The sequence below is a fragment of the Eurosta solidaginis genome, chromosome 1 (genome assembly GCF_040869045.1).
Source record: "Eurosta solidaginis isolate ZX-2024a chromosome 1, ASM4086904v1, whole genome shotgun sequence".
Lineage (NCBI taxonomy): Eukaryota > Metazoa > Arthropoda > Insecta > Diptera > Tephritidae > Eurosta > Eurosta solidaginis.
In genome coordinates this window covers 260,541,976-260,560,980 of record NC_090319.1, presented here as the reverse complement: position 1 = coordinate 260,560,980, position 19,005 = coordinate 260,541,976, and the positions used below count along the sequence as shown (strand labels likewise).

Below are 19,005 nucleotides of genomic sequence, written 5' to 3'. Positions count from 1 at the left end.
CTTCTTACTCGCTGGCGCCGCTTTTATAGTTTACGCTGCATACTTCTAGGCTCTTCGATTTCCAGAAGTTACTAGTTGTTTCGGCTACCAAATCGCCAGCCACAACTACGTGCACAAATTATTGCTCTCTCTTGTGACAACTCAGATAAGGTATATGCATGTGTTTGTAGTTTACAGTCTCCCGCACACACATAAGCGTATAAGTAAATTCATCGGTGTGTGACATCTCATCTCTTGCTGCCTTGTATGTAAATGTTGCTCGTCGGAATGTGTACATATGTGTAGACGCAATTATTTATTCGTTTATGTAGATACATAATGATTGAATTATTGATGTGCATTCACGTCACTGCTTAGATCGGCTTAGAGCTGGCAGCACTCCTTAGTTTTGCTAATATTCGTAACAATATAAATAATATTTTGAAAAAACCAAAAAAAGGGATCATCCAGTAAATAAAGCACCTGCATTAACGAAATTGTATCTATCAAGATTTATTAACATTTCTTGGGCGAAGTGCCGCCTCCTTTTTAAACAATTTTTCAAGTACATACTACATTAATCAAAAACCGATTAGGTTGTCATCACAAAATTACCATTGTCATAGAAAATGTGTCTGAAGAAAAATTTACGAAATTGGCCAAGAAGCATGCCCGCTTTGAAATGAAGTTTTTCATATAGATGCGTTCAACGTAATTTTATGCATGCCAGTAACATCGCCACAATCACGTAAGATGTTGCGTTTGTAAATATAAAAGACTCAGACTTAGCAATTGAAGCTTATTTCGCCTTGCCCATTCACATACAAAATTTAGCGAAGTACTGTTATAAACATTATCACTATACAACAAAAATACTTGCTAACACATTTTGTATCCTATTCATTTGCTAAAATGCTGTTTTCAATTATGAAAAATTTTAGAAAAGTATCAACGAGTGTGAAAATTAACTACACTTGCAAAGTGTGAAAGCACTCATAGCCAAAGCACATGCCAAATTTTTCTTCTTATGCTTTGCTTGCAACAAAAGTTAGAAGATGGCTACTTTTTTATGTCAGATGACGCTAGTGTCGCTCCATCTACCGTTCTCCATAAAAATATGTACGTACAAACACTTCTATTGAAAAACCTCTAATGTGACGGGACTTTTATTGTACAAAAACTCCCAACAAATTTATTGCACGATAGTATATAATTTTCGTGAGCACTGGTACTAAGGCTCCCTTTCTTGTAAAATGTATCAGCGATTACAGTAATCGTTTTCATAGTTTGTTCGATTAACGAATCTTGTTCGAAGTTCCTTCAGTTCCACTGCTGTCAAATTCAGTACTTTTGCTTCGCAGTCCTTAACCATTAACCGCCTAAAAATTTTGAATCTCTCGACATAGAGTATATAAGCTAAATAATCTAGTAGAGATGTACAATATATGTACATAGAATCTATCCGAGCATAGATTTTAACAAATTATTATTTTACCATTTTTTTCTTATACAACAAGGTCGAAGTTATGCCCTGGATAAGTAGTAAACATAATATGGGTTTTGCATTCAATCGCAGCACCTGGTCCACAATACGAAAATGTGCGCAACATTTTTGTTTTTACGACGATTACAATTGGGACTGGTCATTACACTATGTATCACAACAATGTTTACAAAAAAAGCTACATGCAATGATCGTTAAAGGTCCAAGAGTCTTCCATATTGGTGAATGGTAAGTCAGCCTAATTTAAAATTATTTTATATGTATTTTATCTTAACTAAAGCTAATTTGTTTTTTTTGTCATTTGTCAAATTTTTAGTGGTGTACATCACAAAAAGAAAAATTGTGAATCTAATCAAGTGATAGCAAAGGTGCAACAAGTCTTGCGTATAGCACGCAAGTCTAGACAATTGTTTCCACGCAGTTTATCGTTAACGGCGGCAACTTTAGTAAAGAAGACGAAATTGCGTAAAGGTAACGGTGGTTGGGGTGATAGACGTGATCATCAGTTATGTATGAATATGACAAAGTCAAGTAATGAAAGCTGAATTAAAATTGTATATCAAAAGTTGGCACAATGAAAAAGCAAAACAAGTAGGTATAGTTTATACAATGAAAAAAGAAAACCCCAATTGAAAAACGAAAAATTTGACACTACGAAAATAGTAAACAATTAAAATTTTAACGTGGTCCAGTTAGTTTTGAATATTTTCAAGAAAATATTTGTAAGATTGTGGGTTCGAAACGAGCTCAAGGCATGAACAATAATGTTTTATTATTATTACTGTTATGATATACATATGTTAACTTAATTGAAAAAAATTATTGTTAATTGCGGTCTTTCCGAGCCCATGATGATATTGCAAATAAAAAGATATATGTATGTATGTATTTTAATTTTTTTTATATACTTATTGGCGCATAGTCATAGTAAAAATAAAATAGGGTTTATATTTAGTTGCACCTTTTTTGACAGATGGCTTATAGAAAATTATGCCAAAAAGCAGCAACTAAATTTAAAACCTATTTTATTTTGACTACGACTATGCGCCATTGTCTATTAAAGACCAACATTGAACTAATCTGTAAGGCGAGGCAACGCAACAAAGAGTTTCAGGCCTAAAGCGCAAAAAACATTAGAATTTTGCGTTTTTTTGTTTTTTTTTTTTTGCGCTAGCGTCACTTTGAAATAATACACGTTGGTATTTTCCTTCCACAATGAGCGCAAAAAAATTCACATTTAGATTTTATGTCATTAAGAGCTCCGGCGACTAACAACAAGATTGACTGAATTTTTGTTGTGTGCGTGTCGGGTGGATGACGCTTGCCCCGCGACTATCAAATAAAAAGCCATCAATCAACATTTGCATAGAGAAACCGTAGCGTTCGGACGTGAATACATATGTCGTCATCAGATGATGATTTTTTTTTACTTTCAACTACAGCAGTTTTATTAAATAAAAAGAAAAGGAAAAAGAGGGAAAAAAGAAATTGTGGATGAAAAGCTTTGCGTACAAGCAAGAACGTAATTGGTTTACACATGTACGTATTTTAAACGAATTAGAAATGTCATGTAAAGAGGAATAGGGTACAGTTCTTTATAAATTTCCAGCAGAATTTCGTATTGTTTTGCTTTTTCGTCACGATTACAATATGATTCCAGCTTTACATTCCATACTGCTGGTAAACATTGATAATCTATATATTGTTACGAATATTAGCAAAACTAAGGAGTGCTGCCAGCTCTAAGCCGATCTAAGCTGTGACGTGAATGCACATCAATAATTCAATCATTATGTATCTACATAAACGAATAAATAATTGCGTCTACACATATGTACACATTCCGACGAGCAACATTTACATACAAGGCAGCAAGAGATGAGATGTCACACACCGATGAATTTACTTATACGCTTATGTGTGTGCGGGAGACTGTAAACTACAAACACATGCATATACCTTATCTGAGTTGTCACAAGAGAGAGCGATAATTTGTGCACGTAGTTGTGGCTGGCAATTTTGTAGCCGAAACAACTAGTAACTTCTGGAAATCGAAGAGCCTAGAAGTATGCAGCGTAAACTATAAAAGCGGCGCCAGCGAGTAAGAAGTAATTCAGTTTGATTTGAATTGTCAAGCAGTTACGAGTAAGACGATATCTAGCGAGCAATAGCACTATTATTTTGAAAGTCAGTTTCCTTTAAGATATCAGTTTGGTTATTAAGCTATTCGTTGCACAGTTTGAGGGTTATTGTGAAGTACTTAATAAAGGCCATTTTTCCATCATTCAATATTGGAGTTATTTATTCAACAGTTTAGTGATTCGAACTTAGCAGAGGATTGCAAATAAGAGGATTTGCAGAAAATTCGTTACAATTGGTGTCAGAAGAGGAATTGTTGAATAAATTCCAGAGGACAACAAGGACATGGCAAAGTTAAGTGAATTGAAGATCCCGCAACTGAAGAAGGAGTTGGAGAACCGTGGATTGAATACAACTGGCATTAAACTCGAACTTCAGTCACGACTACGAGAGGCAATGGAATTAGAAGGAATTGATGTGGAAGAGTATGTCTTTCATCTTGATGGCGAGGAGACAACAAAAATTGAAGAGAAAAACGAATCATCACAGACAATTACCAGCACAGACTTGAACATGATATTGGCTGCAATAACTGCTCAAACATCGACAGTAACATCTAAGATGGAAACGCAAGAGGCACGTATAACAGAAATGTCATCACAAATATCCACCAACATGTCATCACAACTGGAAGAACAGAAAACGTATATGTCATCACAGATGGAAGAACAGAAGACGTATATGATATCCCAACTGGAATCGCAGGAAACCCGTATAACATCACAATTGGAAGAGCAGAAGGCATATATGGCATCCCAGCTGGAAACACATGAGACACGTATTTCAGAAATGTCGACACAGATTACATCAAAGATGGAAACACAACTGAAAGAGCAAGAGGCGCGTATATCATCAAAACTCGAAGCGCGTATGGACGAGAAAATAACGCAGTTTGAAGAAAAATTCGAGGCAGAGGTGGATGCATTGAGAGGTCGTATACAGGAATTGCAACTTAATCGGCCGACTGCTTCAGCGAGCAATACGAAGGTAAAAACTCCATCTTTTGACGGTTCTCTTCCTTTCCAGGTCTTCAAGCTACAGTTTGAGAAGACCGCAGCAGTGAACAACTGGAATGTGGAAGATAAAGTTGCTGCACTATTCGTGGCATTGAAGGGGCCAGCAGCGGAAATTCTACAGACGATTCCCGAAGGAGAGCGGAACAATTATGAAGCATTGATGGCTGCTGTAGAACGACGTTATGGAAGCGAGCATAGGAAACAGATATTCCAAATTGAGTTGCAAAACCGCTACCAAAAAGCAAATGAGACATTGCAGGAGTTTGCTTCAGATGTTGAAAGGTTGGCTCATCTCGCAAATGCAGACGCACCCGTGGAATACACCGAGAGGGTAAAAATCCAGAGTTTTTTAAATGGCATACGAGACGTCGAAACAAAGCGAGCAACATACGCAAACCCAAAGCCAACATTCGCAGAAACGGTGTCACAAGCTCTGATTCAAGAAACAGCGTCGCTTCTGTGTAAGCCAGTTTTCAAAGCACGCCGTGTGGAAGTAGAAAGGCCAGAGTGGGTAGACGCAATATTGGAGGCACTGAAAGGATCGCAAAAGCGAAGTGAAAAAGTTATCAAATGCTTCAAATGCGGGAAGTCCGGTCACATAGCACGTCATTGCGATCTTGGTCTTAATAGTTCCAACAATGTGGGTGGCCGTAAACGCAAAGCTGGAGGAGATGAGCAAGAGCGAGTAAGAGGTAGAGAGCTAGATCCAGCTATTGAATTCCCTGTGATATCTGTGTCGCAAATTGGAAAGAAATCAAGCAGTCTTACCGTCAGAGGGAATGTGGATGGCAAAGAACGAATACTGACTGTAGATACGGGCGCATCTCATTCCTTGATCCGATCTGACTTGGTCAACAGGAGAGTAAAACCGTTACCTGGAGCAAAGTTGTGTACGGTCACTGGCGAGTATAACCAAGTTCAGGGAGAAGTGATATGTGAAGTATTGATTGGGAAGGTCATGGTCCTACACAAATTTGTTGTGGCGGAGATTGTTGATGAAGTTATATTGGGAGTAGATTTCTTGGTTGACCATGACATCAAGATCGATATGCAGAGAAGGGTGATGCGTTATGAGAACCAAGATGTGCCACTTAACTTTAGTTTGGAAAAAGGGTTCAGCAGTAATCGGGTACTGGTGGAGAAGACTCGACGAAGGCCACGGAAGTCGAAGGCAAAGGTTGATAGATCGAATGGGCCAAATAAATCAAAATCAAAACTACCTGCGAGAGAAACACTGGCATTGACAAAACCTAAAAGACGCAGGAAAATGAAGCAACGAATTTTCGAGAAGGAATGCGAGGGTAGTTTCAATCCAGAGCGCACTACTGTGGGGAAACGTGGGAACGATACTGATTATGCAAAGCAAATCCGTCCAGCGCAAGCTCTACGAAGTAGTTCATCGGCTAAACAACAGAGTGTAAAGGAACGAACCAGGGTATTGAGTGGTACGATGAAACACAGGTACCATGAGAACAATAATTCGAAAAGTTTCTTAGCGGGAGATTTGGTACTGTTATACAACCCTCACCGGCGGAAAGTTGTTCCATCCAAATTTCGGTGCAGTTGGGAAGGCCCGTACAAGATTGTGAAGAAGCTCAGTGATACCATCTACCGCATACAAAGCATTGAGAAACCACGGAGTAGAAGAGTGGTACATTTGGCGATGCTAGCAGCGTTTAGATCGAGAGATTTGTCTGATCGGGACGATCAGACTTAGGTGGAGGGCAGTGTTACGAATATTAGCAAAACTAAGGAGTGCTGCCAGCTCTAAGCCGATCTAAGCAGTGACGTGAATGCACATCAATAATTCAATCATTATGTATCTACATAAACGAATAAATAATTGCGTCTACACATATGTACACATTCCGACGAGCAACATTTACATACAAGGCAGCAAGAGATGAGATGTCACAACCCGATGAATTTACTTATACGCTTATGTGTGTGCGGGAGACTGTAAACTACAAACACATGAATATACCTTATCTGAGTTGTCACAAGAGAGAGCAATAATTTGTGCACGTAGTTGTGGCTGGCAATTTTGTAGCCGAAACAACTAGTAACTTCTGGAAATCGAAGAGCCTAGAAGTATGCAGCGTAAACTATAAAAGCGGCGCCAGCGAGTAAGAAGTAATTCAGTTTGATTTGAATTGTCAAGCAGTTACGAGTAAGACGATATCTAGCGAGCAATAGCACTATTATTTTGAAAGTCAGTTTCCTTTAAGATATCAGTTTGGTTATTAAGCTATTCGTTGCACAGTTTGAGGGTTATTGTGAAGTACTTAATAAAGGCCATTTTTCCATCATTCAATATTGGAGTTATTTATTCAACAGTTTAGTGATTCGAACTTAGCAGAGGATTGCAAATAAGAGGATTTGCAGAAAATTCGTTACAATATATAAAAATCAAATTCTGTGTGCGTGTGTGTGTGTTCGCTACGGAAACGTATTTCCCACACTTCAATCGTCACCAAATTTTGGTTATAGGTTCCTTCGATCAACGGGAAGGTTTTAGGCTAAAAATAATTTCGATATATAAAAAGGGCGTGGCACCTCCCATACAAATGGAATCTTTGGTACTGCATAACTTTGAAGGTATACATGCCAGAACATTGAAATTCAGTAAGGAGTTATATGAGGTCAATCCCTATCACCACCAAGAAAATGCGGAATTGGGAAAAAGGGGGCGTGGCACCTCCCATACAAATGGAATCTTTGGTACTGCATAACTTTGAAGATATATGTACATGCCAGAACATTGAAATTCAGTAAGGAGTTATATGAGGTCAATCCCTAACACCACCAAGAAAATATAGAATTGGGAAAAAGGGGGCGTGGCACCTCCCATACAAATCTATATATATATATATATAAATCAAATTCTATGTGTGTTCGCTATGGTAACATATTTCCCACACTTCAATCATCACCAAATTTTGTTTTGGGAAGGTTTTAGGCTAAAAATAATTTCGATATATAAAAGGGGCGTGGCATCTCCCATACAAATGGAATCTTTGGTACTGCATAACTTTGAAAGTATACATGCCAGAACATTGAAATTCAGTAAGGAGTTATATGAGGTCAATCCCTATCACCACCAAGAAAATGCGGAATTGGGAAAAAGGGGGCGTGGCACCTCCCATACAAATGGAATCTTTGGTACTGCATAACTTTGAAGATATACATGCCAGAACATTGAAATTCAGTAAGGAGTTATATGAGGTCAATCCCTAACACCACCAAGAAAATATAGAATTGGGAAAAAGGGGGCGTGGCACCTCCCATACAAATCTATATATATATATAAATCAAATTCTGTGTGTGTTCGCTATGGTAACATATTTCCCACACTTCAATCATCACCAAATTTTGTTTTGGGAAGGTTTTAGGCTAAAAATAATTTCGATATATAAAAGGGGCGTGGCATCTCCCATACAAATGGAATCTTTGGTACTGCATAACTTTGATGGTATACATGCCAGAACATTGAAATTCAGTAAGGAGTTATATGAGGTCAATCCCTAACACCACCAATAAAATGCGGTATTGGGAAAAAGGGGGTGTGGCACCTACCACACAAATGGAATTTTTGGTACTGCATAACTTTGAAGGTATACATGCCAGAACATTGAAATTCAGTAAGGAGTTATAGGAGGTCAATCCCTAACACCACCAAGAAAATATGGAATTGGGAAAAGGAGGTGTGGCACCTCCCATACAAATGGAATATATTATACTGCATATATCTGGATGTCGTGATGGTAGGATAATGAAAATTGGTGAGGAGCTATGTGACGTTAAGTTCTAACACCTCCAGTAAAATGTGGAATGGGGAAAAACTATGGCTGCCGTACAAACTTAAGTTATTTTAACACCTAAAGTTTGACTGCATTGTTGAGTTTGGCTGTTATGCCTTTTGGACGTTTAGTAATCTGCCGCCGTTAAAAAAATTGTTTAGCTTAAGTCTATATACATCTTCTATAAGAATCAAATTCTGTGAGTGTGTTCCCTATGAAAACGTGTTTGCCATACGTCAATCATCGCCAAATTTTGGATCTAGGTTCCTTCGATCAAGACGAAAGTTTTTCATATTTCAGAATTAAGAATTTTAAATTTAAATGTTTTTGTTTTTTGGCTATGCTAAGATAGTTAGCTCCCAAAAATGATCATGTTAACAAAATCAATGATCGCATTCAAAACCAATTTCCTGGTGAAGTGACGAAATATAAATCGATCGACACAGTTGCAGATGAAGATAAAATTGTGAATTATCCAAATGAATTTCTAAACTCCTTAGAACCAAAAGGAATGGCTGCGCATATATCAACTTTGAAAATTGGCTCACCAATCATGTTTCTTCGGAATTTAAACCCCCCAAAATTGTGCAATGGAACCAGACTTTGCGTTTAGACATTAATGCCGAATGTAACCGAAGCAACAATCATCAGCGGTAAAAGCAAAGGTAGAGATGTGCTCATACCACGAATCCCAATGATTCCTACAGATTTGTCATTCAATTTTAAGCGCTTACAGTTTCCTCTACGCCTTGCTTTTGCAATGACAATCAAGAAAGCACAAGGACAATCGCTTACTGTTGCAGGCTTAAATTTAGAGAGTATGTGCTTTTTCCCATGGCCAGCTATATGTTGGTTGCTCTAGAGTTGGAACACCAAAAAAATTTTTTATCTTTGCACCGAACGAATAAACCAAAACTATTGTGCACCCACATGCATTATAATAAGATACAAGAATAAAATGTTTTAACAGAAAGTTTCACCAAATATGCGTACAAAATTAAATCCAATTTACAGAACAATAAATTAAATTATCAACAAACAAAACAGAAAAAATAACGCAACATTCATTCGATCTCGGGCGTTACAACGTACGCCGGGTAAAGCTAGTTTTCAATAAATTTTAATATGAATTGCTGTTCCTCCGCGCACTTGATCATTTTGAATGTCAACACAAAATAAATACAACACTGCTGTTTTGTCAATCACACCCCGCGACTATCAAATAAGCAAAGATCAAAAATTTTTGATTTAGAATGGGGGGATTTCCCCCCGGCCTGGGGTTTCTCAGGGGGCGCGCGATTTAGAGGTACTAAGAAATTTTTTTTTATTCAGGAGAGTCTTTAGTTGTTCCATGTGTAAACTTTAAGCCGAATTTCAAAAGCAACGAATATTGATAATAATTTTTTGCCTGGGCCTGAGGAGACAATAAAAACCTCAAACAAAAATGTGTTTCTCAGGGGGCCCGCGATTTAGAGGTACTAAGGCATTTTTTTTAATTCAGGAGGGTCTTTAGTTGTTCCACGTGTAAACTTTAAGCCTAATTTCAAAAGCAACGAATATTGATAATGATTTTTTCCTGGGCCTGAGGAGAAAATAAAAACCTCAAACAAAAATGTGTTTCTCAGGGGGCCCGCGATTTAGAGGTACTAAGGCATTTTTTTGTTTTTTAATTCAGGATAGTCTTTAGTTGTTCCATGTGCAAACCTTAAGCCGAATTTCAAAAGCAACGAATATTGATAATGATTTTTTACCTGGGCCTGAGGAGACAATGAAAACCTCAAACAAAAATGTGTTTCTCAGGGGGCCCGCGATTTAGAGATACTAAGGCATTTTTTTTTTAATTCAGGAGGGTCTTTAGTTGTTCCATGTGCAAACTTTAAGCGGAATTTCAAAAGCAACGAATATTGATAATGATTTTTTGCTTGGGCCTGAGGAGACAATAAAAACCTCAAACAAAAATGTGTTTCTCAGGGGGCCCGCGATTTAGAGGTACTAAGGCATTTTTTTTTTTTTTAATTCAGGAGGGTCTTTAGTTGTTCCATGTGCAAACTTTAAGCGGAATTTCAAAAGCAACGAATATTGATAATGATTTTTTGCCTGGGCCTGAGGAGACAATAAGAACTTCAAACAAAAATGTGTTTCTTAGGGGGCCCGCGATTTAGAGGTACTAAGAAATTTTTTTTTAACTCAGGAGGGTCTTTAGTTGTTCCATGTGCAAACTTTAAGCCGAATTTCAAAAGCAACGAATATTGATAATGATTTTTTGCCTGGGCCTGAGGAGACAATAAAAACATCAAGCAAAAATGTATATATGAATCCGAAATCGTAAAGTCTTCGTGGTGACACTGATGAAGGTTCATCTTTAAAAAGCCTTCCAACAATACCACCAACTCTGTATCAAAGTCCAGAATATTTAAACGACTTCGATATAAGTACCGTGAATAATGAGTTTTTGCGATCTGAAGGAGTCAATAAAATAATTCGTCGAGGTCATCAAAAGTGTCTTGTTATTTTTCCACGTGATTGTCATGACGAGGCATTTCTTACCTCCTTGTTAAACAGAATCTTGCCAAATGGAGAGAAAGTGGAGCGTGACTGGTTAGTGTGGGATGCCAGTAGCAATGCTTTTTATTGCCGACCATGTCGTCTACTAAGAACTAATACTTTAAATCGACCTAAAATTTGTTCTGCGGATATTCGAATTTCCAGGTATGGAAGAAGCTATACGATAAACTGCAATCACACGAAAATACTCAAGATCACATTAGATGTTATATTCAATGGCGATCTTTACAAAATCTAATTCAAAAGGAGGCTACAATTGATACACTTATCAATGACCAGCTAATCACTGAAACTCAAAAGTGTAAAACAATTTTATATAGAATTTTGGACACTATTTTATTTTTGGGTGAAAGAAGCCTAGCTTTCATAGGTGAAAGTATATATCTTGGTGAACGAAACGATGGAAATTTTTTGGGCATCTAAGATCTCATAAGCCAATATGATCCGATACTTGGAGATCATTTGGAGTAAGTTAGGATTTCACAACAGCAGCACAAGCGCTAACATGTTCACTATCTTTCCCCAGACATTCAGCACGAGTTTATAGAAATTTGTGCAAAGCATGTCAGGGAAACTATATTAGATCAAGGCAAGAAAGCCAAGTATTTTGCTATTATCGTTGATACTATGCCTGATGCTAGTCACGTTGAACAGACTACGTTCATTTTGCGCTAACTCCATTTCAATTCGAAAGCAATAAATTTTACAATTCAAGAACGGTTTTTGGCTTTCGTGAATTGTAACCAAAAACTGGTCAGAAAATCGCTGATCTAATTTGCCATACTTGATTGAAGAGTGTCGTGCACAATGGTCCGATAACGGCCCGAATATGAAAGTAGCTTACAACGGAGCACTACGTCACATTCTCGACAAAAACTCGAATGCTGATTACTCGCCTTGTGCAACCCACAGTCTCAATTTATGTGGTGTTGACGCTGCAGAATGTTGTAGGGCTGCAATTGCTTTCTTCGGAGTTGTACAAAAATATTTTACTATTTTCAGCAGCACTCCACAACGATAGGACATCCTCAAAAAAAAAAATAATAATGTACCGAGCTCTCTTCATAGTCTTTCAGCCAAAAGCCAAATTTGGCTGCGCAATCATACGGAGATGTTACCGGCATTCTCAAGTACATCAACAAGTTCGATTGTATCTTGCTGTCATCAATATGGTTCAAAATTCTGACTACCATTAATGAAAGAAACGTGGTCCTCCAAGCTAGATACGCCACCACAGATGTAGAGGTGCGACATCTAGATGCCTTATTAGCTGATTTGAATTTGATCAGGAACCAATGGGAAACAATTTTAAACGAATGCAAAAGAGTTGCTATTCAATTGAACATCTGGAAACAAAGTTTCCGGACATTCGAAAGAGAAAACCCAAAAGACGTTCTGAAGATAATTTAAATGAGATGATTACGGATGATTCAGGGTTTGATTTTAAAAACAATACATTCCTGGTGATCGTTGATTCGGTAATCACTGGCATTACTTAACGATTTGCAGCTATGAGAAATTTGAGCGAGGCGTTTTCCTTTTTGTGGTAATTTGAAGACATGGATGAAACTACGGTTCGGGCGAGCGCAGCAAAGTTTGTCGAAAAATACAAGTCGGACAAAGCTTGAAATACGAAATAATTCACTTGAAACACATTTACGAAGCAAATTTTGGTAGAGGTCTGTCACCATTGGAATTGCTAAATGCCATCTATATATTGTAACGAATGTTAGCAGCACTGAGCGATGCTATCGTCTCTAAGCCGATGCTAAGCAGTGACGTGAATTCACATCCATAGGTCAATTATTATATATGTACATAAACGAAACAATAATTGCGTCTACACATATGTACCATGTACGTATACGAGCAGCGGAGAGTCAATGCACAAACACATGCATATATCTGAGATACTCCTATAAGTATGCAATGAGAAAAACTATAAAATTGTGCAATTGTAGTTACAGCTGAGAAGTTTGAGAGCTGCTGGACTAGTAGATTCTGGAAGCGCCTAGAAAATGCGAAGGTTGAAGTCAAAGAGTATAAAAGGCGGCAATTGTAGAGGCGCTGGAATTCAGTTTGATTTGAGCTGTCAAGCAGTTTCTACTAAGACGTTATTTAGCGAGCAAGAGCAGTATTATTTTGAATAGTAGAGTTTCATTTGAGCTATCAATCAGTTTGGTTATTAAGCAAGCTATTCGTTGCACAGTTTGAGTGAACCCAAAGCCAACATTCGCAGAAACGGTATCACATGCTCTGATTCAGGAAACAGCGTCGCTTCTGTGTAAGCCAGTTTTCAAAGCACGCCGTGTGGAAGTAGAAAGGCCAGAGTGGGTAGACGTAATATTGTAGGCGCTGAAAGGATAGCAAAAGCGGAGTGAAAAAGTTATCAAATGCTTCAAATGCAGGAAGCCCGGTCACATTGCACGTCATTGCGATCTTGGTCCTAATAGTTCCAACAATGTGGGTGGCCGTAAACGCAAAGCTGGAGGAGATGAGCAAGAGCGAGTAAGAGGTAGAGATCGAGACCTAGATCCAGCTATTGAATGCCCTGTGATATCTGTGTTGCAAATTGGTAGAAAGTCGAGCAGTCTTACCGTCAGAGGGATGTGGATGGCAAAGAACATGTACTGACTGTAGATACGGGCGCATCTCATTCCTTAATTCGATCTGATTTGGTCTACAGGAGAGTAAGGTCATTATTTATTTATTTATTTATTTATTTATTAAGCGTTTGTACCAGGAAGACTTACGTCTTTTAGGCAGTACATCAATCCGATTAAGTAATTATACATACCTAAATGTTACAAAAAGAAATTTACTTGATCATCTAAAGATATAACAAAGCATATATAAAAACAGAAAAGTTAAATGCATACAAATTTTCAATAGTATATATTATCAAACATTCACTTAAAACTTTAAAGATTTAGAGTAACTTAAGAGTTAAGAAAAGAAAATGCTGCTAGTTTGAAACATCCTGCTTTTTTAATAGTTTTTGTTTTGGAGGGAAGTGAGTTCCATAGACAGATTGTACTGACAAAGAACAGTTTTGAGGATGTTGTATATTTAAACTTAGGAACCAATAGATTTAGGGTCCGAGTGGACTGACACAAATTTAGTTTTTCAAATAAGTAAGAGGGATTTTTGGAATGAAGTAGCTTATGCAAGAAGCATAGATTTCTAAGTTTTAAGAAGTTATTAACATTACTTCCGAGAATTTGTACGGCATATGAAGAGATATGATCAAATTTCTTTTTAGAAAAAACGAAACGGGCAGCATTGTTTAAAGCAAGCTGCAATTTATTATTTGAAGACGAATCAAGATTACCGTATATAAGTTCCCCATAAGAAATTTGAGGAATTATAAGAGATTTGACCAGCTCCATTTTTGTTTCACGTGGTAGTAAATAGGCAGTTCTGTACAAATTTCGAAGGGTATTATATATTTTACCGACCATAAGGTTAACATGGTCCACACAAGTTAATTTAGAGTTAATTCTGAAGCCTAAATTGGTGACCATGTCATGGAATAATATTTTGTCTTCATTAAGTATAACTTCAGGAAGGCTGTTCAAGTTACATGTTGCGCTTGATATTGCTAACGCCTTAGATTTCGTTGCATTCATATATAACTTATTTCTGTGAGCCCAATTTCCTATGCGTGATAAGTCTTCATTCAGCCTGACGAACAAGTCTTCGGTAAGCCCAATAGGGCGTGACAAGTATATTTGTGTGTCGTCCGCGTAGAGAAATATTTTGGCAACAAGGAACTATGTCGTTAATAAAAAGTGTAAACAATATTGGACCCAAAATAGATCCTTGTGGGACACCAGATGATATAAGCTTTAAGTTTGAGACATTATCACCGCATTGAACTTGCTGAAATCGAGCTGTGAGGTAGTTTTGGATTAGCTTTATAGCATAAGAGCTGAAGTTATAGTTTATTTCCAGCTTATGAAGAAGTATTCTGAAGTCAACTGTGTCAAAAGCTCGTGAGAAATCTAAAAGTACAAGTACTGTAAGCTCATTACGGTCATAGGCAAGGCGTATGTCTTCAAGAATCTTAAGCATGGCAGTAGCGCAACCATGTCCTCTCCTGAATCCCGACTGGTCCTCAGATAGTAAGTCATTCTTATATATATAATCAATTATCTGCTTAGCTAATAGCTTCTCATAAACCTTAGACAAGGCTGGCAACAGGCTAATTGGTCTAAATTCTTTGGAAGAACATGGAGACTTAACTTTAGGAATAGGGATAACATTAGCTATTTTCCATTGACTTGGAAACCCACCGGACATAATTGAAAAGTTAAAAATATGTGTTAGTGAAGCTATAACAAATGGAAGTATAAGTTTAATAAATCGTATACTGATGCCATCAACTCCAACGGCGTTAGACTTAACGTCAAATATAGCATCCAAGACATCACTTTCGGTTACAACTGAGAAGTCAAAAACATCAATATTTGTTCTTCTGCCTATACTACCCATCTTACTGTGTTCATAACTGGTGTTATGATCATCATTATAATTTACACTGTTATCGCTTATATTACCATTCAGGAAGTGTGAGTTCATGACATTAGGGTCAAATTTGCATTGAATATTATCTTTTTTAGCTACTCCAACAGTACGAAGATTCTTCCATAGCATTTTTGGAGGCAAATTTGCATTAAATTTATTATTCAAATATGCCACCTTAGCATTCCGGATACATAAGGTAGCTTGATTGCGCAAAAGACGATAGGCTTCCCATTTGTTTTCATATGGAAATTGCTTCCATTCTCTGTAAGCTTTCTCACGTTTTCTTAAAACCTTCAGAATTTCATTTGAGAACCATGGTTTTTTATGACCTTGGATTTTAACGGTTTTTAGAGGAACATATCTATTAAAAAGGTGATTGACAAGGCTATTAAAATATTCCAACTTTTCGTCTAACTTAGAGAAGGGAAAGCATCCATTCCAGTCAAGAAAAGCAGCCTCATTACTTAGCTTATCTAGGTTTACAGCATTATAGTTCCTATAGGTCAATTCAAAGTCGGGCTCTTTTACGTTGAATTTCAGATCATACGATAAAAATAACATTTCGTGGTCAGAATTAACATCCATGGGGAATTGGTCAATATGATTTATGTTATTGGCATCGTTAACACATATTAAATCGAGTAAACTTGCCTTGCTATTTGGAGAAAAACGGGTCGCGAATGTGTTCACAATGCACAGATCATTTGCCTGAAAGTTACTTAAAAGGTTTTTACTGCGGGAATCATTATTAAGGATATCAATATTAAAGTCACCGCAGATGATGACATGTTCATAATTTATTGCATATTCAGAGAGTTTAATAAATAAGCATGTTAAGTCATTTGACTTATTGGGGTTGTATACACAAGCCACAAAACACTTAGTCCGAGCATCGCCTATTTCAATAAATATACTTTCTACCTCACTGGTATGGTCTGAGCGATGAATTACTTTTAGATTCAAAAATTGTTTGCAGTATATAGCAACTCCACCACCACGGATGTTATTTTTCCTGTCATTTCTCAGCAATACATATTTATCTAATGAATAAGAATGGTCTTCAACGCCAGATTTGAACCACGTTTCGGTAATACAAATTAAGTCAATTAAGTCAGCAAATACATATGAAAGGTAGTTTAATTTATGAACCGTAAGACTGCGAGTATTTAAATGACACACATTAAATGTTGGATGTCTTTTACATATTTGACTCAAGATACACCTTACCCGCCCACTGTCAGTACAATCGTTATTCACTTCATACATAATCAAAATAAACAAGCAAGACGATATCAACAGAGCAGCAGATGAAAGTTTTAAACGTGGAAGTGGAAAAGAGTATAGAGTGTGAAATGGGAAGAGAAACAATAGTGCGAGTATAAAATAATATATTAAGCATTAAAACTAAGCAAAGCATTATGCTAGGGTGTTTGTGTATTGTTCGCTTCATTTGTCGGTACGTTGTTTCCTGCAATTCGTTCAGCGCTCTCTTTATCACTAATTTTTACAGCATCACTGTGTTGACGAGTACGTACATACACATCTCCACGCAGTGAGAAAACAGAAGTGAGCCGTTTCTGTTTTTTTAATTGCAGAGCATGCTGCAATACTTCACGGTTACGCTTTGTAAGGCACTCATGCACAAATATTTTTCCATTTCCATTGCATTCAATATCGCTAAGAGCTAATGATCTTCTGTTGTTTTTGCAGAAGTTAGCTATTGCTCTTAAAAGCAAAGAGCGGTCATTGGGTGAATTTAATTTGATTATTATTTTTTATTTATTTATTTATTAAAGGTGAGCTACCGTTCTTGCTTTTTCGAATACGAAAGGCAGTGCGAATAGATGGCGGATTTACCTGCACTGTGCGACATATTTTAGTGAAGACTTCACCTAAATCTTCATTCGTCGTTGTGGGCACTCAACTTACCAATATATCTGTCAGTATGGCATTATTTTGGTATTCATCCACCTGACTCCTCAGTGCATTGACATCCGATCGAAGTTGCTTGCACTCAGTTTCCGCTACCGCTACCCTCTTTTCCATATCGTTGTAGCTGCTCTTCAAATTAGCGATCTCTGCCGTCAACTCACCAACTCTCTGCAATAACCGCTGCTCTGATTCCCTTATAAACTCCTTCATCTCCTCCATCATGCTCTCCTTCCATATAATTAATTTTGCTTCTAGGCGCGAAATCTCACTAGAAGTAGGCGGCGAGCTCTCAATTTTCGAAGCCTTTGTAAATGTTGGAGTGAGAAGTGGGGAGACAGTCGTTTGCCGTGTTGGTCTTGTTTTTTTTTGTAGTTTTTGATGCCATATTTATATGCTGATATGTCAACAAATTAGCAAAATATTTTATACACAATATTGTTGGAAATGGTAAAATAATTTTGTAACCGAATGGCGCACACCGATTGTAAATTGCTTCACAAAGAAATTTCCCGTGTTTAATTATTTATTGTGACGTGGAACTATTTATAATTAAATTTTATTGCAGCGAAAATGAAACGCGTCTACTCTCTTCGCATTATTCTTCAAATGCTGGAGCAAGGTTGCGTACGGTCACTGGCGAGTATAACCAAGTCCAGGGAGAAGTGATATGTGAAGTCCTACTTGGGAAGGGCATGGTTTTACACAAATTCGTTGTGGCGGAGATCGTTGATGAAGTCATATTGGGAGTGGACTTCTTGGTTGACCATGACATACGAAAAATACAAGTCGAACAAAGCTTAAGACGCTATCTAGCGAGCAAGAGCAGTATTATTTTGAATAGTAGAGTTTCATTTGAGCTATCAATCAGTTTGGTTATTAAGCAAGCTATTCGTTGCACAGTTTGAGTGTTATTGTGACGTACTTTAATAAAGGCCATTTTGCATTATTACATATTGGAGATATTTATTCAACAGTTTAGTGATTCGAACTTAGCAGAGGATTGCAAATAAGAGGATTTGCAAGTAAATTCGTTACAATTGGTGTCAGAAGAGGAATTGTTGAATAAATTCCAGAGGACAACAAGGACATGGCAAAGTTCAGTGAATTGAAGATCCAGCAACTAATGAAAGAGTTGGAGATCCGTGGTTTGAATACAAGCGGCGTTAAACTTGAACTCCAAGCACAACTACGAGAGGCAATGGAAGCAGAAGGAATTGATGTGGACGAGTATGTCTTTTATCCTGATGGGGACGAGACAACAACAAAAATTGAAGAGAAAAACGAAACATCGCAGACAGTTACGAGCACAGACTTGAACATGATTTTGGCTGCAATATCTGCTCAAACATCGACAATGTCATCTCAACTAGAAGAACAGGAAACGTATATGTCATCACAGGTGGAATCCCAAGAGACACGAATAACATCCAAGATGGAAAAACAACTAGAATCACAGGAGAACCGTATAACAGCGAAGATTGAATCACAGGAGACACGTATCTCAGAAATGTCGTCAGAAATAACATCTTAAATTGAAGCACAA

The 19,005-nt window shown here is 37.4% G+C and overlaps 1 protein-coding gene across 30 annotated transcripts in view; it reads left to right on the top strand.

Moving 5' to 3' along the window:
- Nucleotides 1-19,005, top strand: part of Mgat2 (alpha-1,6-mannosyl-glycoprotein 2-beta-N-acetylglucosaminyltransferase) — a 124,731-nt gene that overhangs the window by 81,583 nt on the left and 24,143 nt on the right. For 27 of the 30 annotated variants that reach the window (XM_067760606.1, XM_067760602.1, XM_067760600.1 and 24 more), the window contains 2 exons: nt 1,497-1,711; nt 1,800-3,609. In XM_067760606.1, coding sequence (XP_067616707.1) covers nt 1,497-1,711; nt 1,800-2,028 — 444 coding nt within the window. In that variant the 3' untranslated portion in view covers nt 2,029-3,609. Of the gene's footprint in view, nt 1-1,496; nt 1,712-1,799; nt 3,610-6,381; nt 15,362-19,005 lie in introns of those variants that run through there. The other 3 variants (XM_067760584.1, XM_067760582.1, XM_067760581.1) reach the window with 3 other exon arrangements.